The 2,833-nt window shown below is 31.3% G+C and overlaps 1 protein-coding gene across 1 annotated transcript; it reads right to left on the minus strand.

Moving 5' to 3' along the window:
• Nucleotides 1-287: 287 nt before the first annotated feature.
• Nucleotides 288-2,382, minus strand: LOC134754086 (dephospho-CoA kinase domain-containing protein). Its single transcript, XM_063690160.1, has 4 exons — nucleotides 2,216-2,382; nucleotides 1,852-2,143; nucleotides 890-1,093; nucleotides 288-447 (listed from the first exon to the last, which is right to left on the minus strand). The coding sequence occupies exons 1-4, from the start codon at nucleotides 2,325-2,327 to the stop codon at nucleotides 360-362; spliced, it is 696 nt and encodes a 231-aa protein (XP_063546230.1). The 5' UTR covers nucleotides 2,328-2,382; the 3' UTR covers nucleotides 288-359.
• Nucleotides 2,383-2,833: the final 451 nt, after the last annotated feature.

The following is a 2,833-nucleotide window of genomic DNA, read 5'->3' on the forward strand; positions in this document are numbered from 1 at the left end:
TTTGTTATCTTTGAATATTTGTTATCATATATATTTACATTTATTCATATTGTCACACAGATAGATAGAGTCAGACCGAGTAAGTCTGCAACGATTTTGATAGCACACGCAGTGCAAGTGTTTATTTTAAAGATCAAACTTCTATGAAATTATGACGTATAAATAACACTTGCACCACAGATTATATAATAGTTGCTTGCACTGCATATGCTATCAAAATCGTGGCAGACTTACCTTGGTCTAACTCTAGTTCTTAAAAGATTAGCCATATTTGAAAATCATATAATAAAAATGTAGTGTCATAATTGCAACAGAAACAAAATATTATACTTACTGTTTCCTGTGTCAACAAACTATTGCTAGTTAGAGTTACTGATAACACCCATGAGATGTGTGACTCCAAAAATCAATGAAATTAATGTTATTAATATTATTGATCTAAAGTACCTGGAAACAAAAGAGGCCAGTACAGAATAGATTGTAGCAAAGTATTATGTGATATTCTATTATACATTCTACAGTTTAAAAATGTAATAAACTATGTTAAACATTTAAAGTTGGAGGGTTAGAAAAGAAAGAAAAGAAAAAGAGGTAGACCATTTAGAAGATGGGTGGACAACATGAAAGCCATAGCAGGAAGCACATGGACGAGAGTTGCAAAGGATAGAGAGGAATGGAGAAGGTTGGAGGCCTTTTGCCAGTAAGTGGCACACAGACAGCAATAAAATATGCAAGAACTGTTAAAAAAATTGAAATTTACTTTAGTGTCTGAAATAAAGGATAATAATAATGTTAAACATTTATGGATGTTTGCATATCTTGTATGGATGATAATTACCTACTGTTGACTCTTAGATGTCAAAGTTCTTATTGTTTTGTTTTGACTTACCAAGTAAACTTTGATCTTCTTAATGTTCTTATGATGCATTCCGTTTGGTGTTTTGTGTTAGAAATTTCACCAGAATTGTCAACGACAAAATGTGAATTAGCCACTTTGTGTTCCAATGGCATTTGGCAGTCTATTCGTTTCTTGGCTACAACTAAAGAGAAGTCATTTCGTTTGCACAACCGCTTTACTTGCTGATGGTCTTCACTGAAAAGAAAAATGAGAAAGTGAATTGCAATCATAAGTAAAGAGAGAGTGCACAGTACAGGCACATTGTAAATGTATTATTACTCTCTAATATCTCCTTGTACTTTGTATGAACTGTAGCAAACAGGCATGTATTTTAGATCATGTATTAAGTTGTACATGATCTAAAATACATGCCTGTTTGCTACAGTTCATACAAAGTACAAAGTATAATAAGCAATAATGTCATGTGACTCCGTTGTTTGGCCAATGGCTTAATATTGCTGCAATAATCACTTTTCAGTTTAATCTATAATTAAGAATACTTGTATATGGGTAAACTACCCCATGTTGCAAAAAACATGTTCAGTATAAATGAAGGGTACACGGAAAGAACATGTCTAGTCACAGTGACAACATTTTGAGTTATCACGGTTTAAAAGGAACAATGTAGGTAATTAACATATTATTTTAATGTATAAGTGTTTTTAAAGTGAGAAAAATAGGAATTATATTTATAATAACTAATCGTTCACTGAGGTATCTACATTTTGAGACTAAAATCTCATTTTCGAAAAAAAGTGACTAGACATGTTCTTTCCATGTACCCTTCAAATATAAAACATGTAGGTCAGTTTCATTTTATTATTTTATTCATTACATACAAAAAAGGAAAAATGTAGGTGCTCAGTACCAAGTTTGTAAGATGTGAAAAGGCACATGATAGCTGTATAATATCATGGAATAGACAGCATTGGCACAATATAAATTACTCTTACCATACAACAGTAATGATTTTGTGCATGAAAGTTAACATTTTTCCAGTTTCAAACAGCAATGGAACTTCCATTACAATGTAATTGTGTCCTGAGAAGAAGTATGATACTGCCATTTTCATCATTTCACTTTGGATCCTTGGGTGTGTGATGGCATTTAGTTTACGTCTCTTTTCAATGTCATCAAATACAAGCTCTCCTAATTTTACTCTGTCCACTTTTCCATCAGCTAGTAACACTTCCTCGCCAAAATATTCCTTTAATTCCTTCCAAGCTTTCGTTCCTGGTTCCAGAACTACAAAACACACGTCAAAGTTATAACATCTACAGTTAAATTTTATATTTTGTGGATATTATAAAATTATACCTTTTCTGGCAATGTCATCGGCATCTATTACTGCTATACCATTTTCACGAAATATTGACAGTACTGTACTTTTCCCTGTTGCAAGCCCTCCAGTTAGACCCACAATAAACATCTTTAAAATAAATTGTAATGACCTCACTCAGTTATAATGATAACAGAAATGTTTTTGAGATAAATAAATTCAGATTTTTAAGAACATAACTTGTCTTCAACTGGAATAAGAAAACAAATTACTGCCGTTATTCATATATTATTAAATAATGTATCACATCGTATTATTCGTATTGTAATTGTAAATTGTAAAAGACCTTTGCTTCAGCTTTGGGTTGACAAATGACTATCAGTGACATTTAATTTTATGTTGCCATGCTGAGAGAACTTGTTTGATACTGGTTTGATATGTGATATAAATATAAAGTTATTATAATAAAGTTGGTCAAGCAAATTTTGTCAGTAAATAGGAACAAAAAACACTATGTTTGAAATGAGACAGTCCCTTGACAAACTATAACTATTTTGTTTATTACTAGATACCAAATAGAAAAATATTAGTCGTATAATATAAAAAAACTTGCGTACAATGGATTGAATCGAAAGAAAAACATATAGTGCTGTCAA

Source organism: Cydia strobilella, chromosome Z, assembly GCF_947568885.1.
Source record: "Cydia strobilella chromosome Z, ilCydStro3.1, whole genome shotgun sequence".
Lineage (NCBI taxonomy): Eukaryota > Metazoa > Arthropoda > Insecta > Lepidoptera > Tortricidae > Cydia > Cydia strobilella.

Bases quoted from the DNA above. Each gene is read 5' to 3' on its own strand.
- LOC134754086 (XM_063690160.1), bottom strand. From the start codon at position 2,327: ATGTTTATTGTGGGTCTAACTGGAGGGCTTGCAACAGGGAAAAGTACA. The intron at 2,144-2,215 runs GTATAATTTTAT...TGTGTTTTGTAG, and splicing joins CGATGACATTGCCAGAAAAG to TTCTGGAACCAGGAACGAAA. The intron at 448-889 runs GTAAGTCAAAAC...TTTTGTTTCCAG, and splicing joins AGAAGATCAAAGTTTACTTG to GTACTTTAGATCAATAATAT.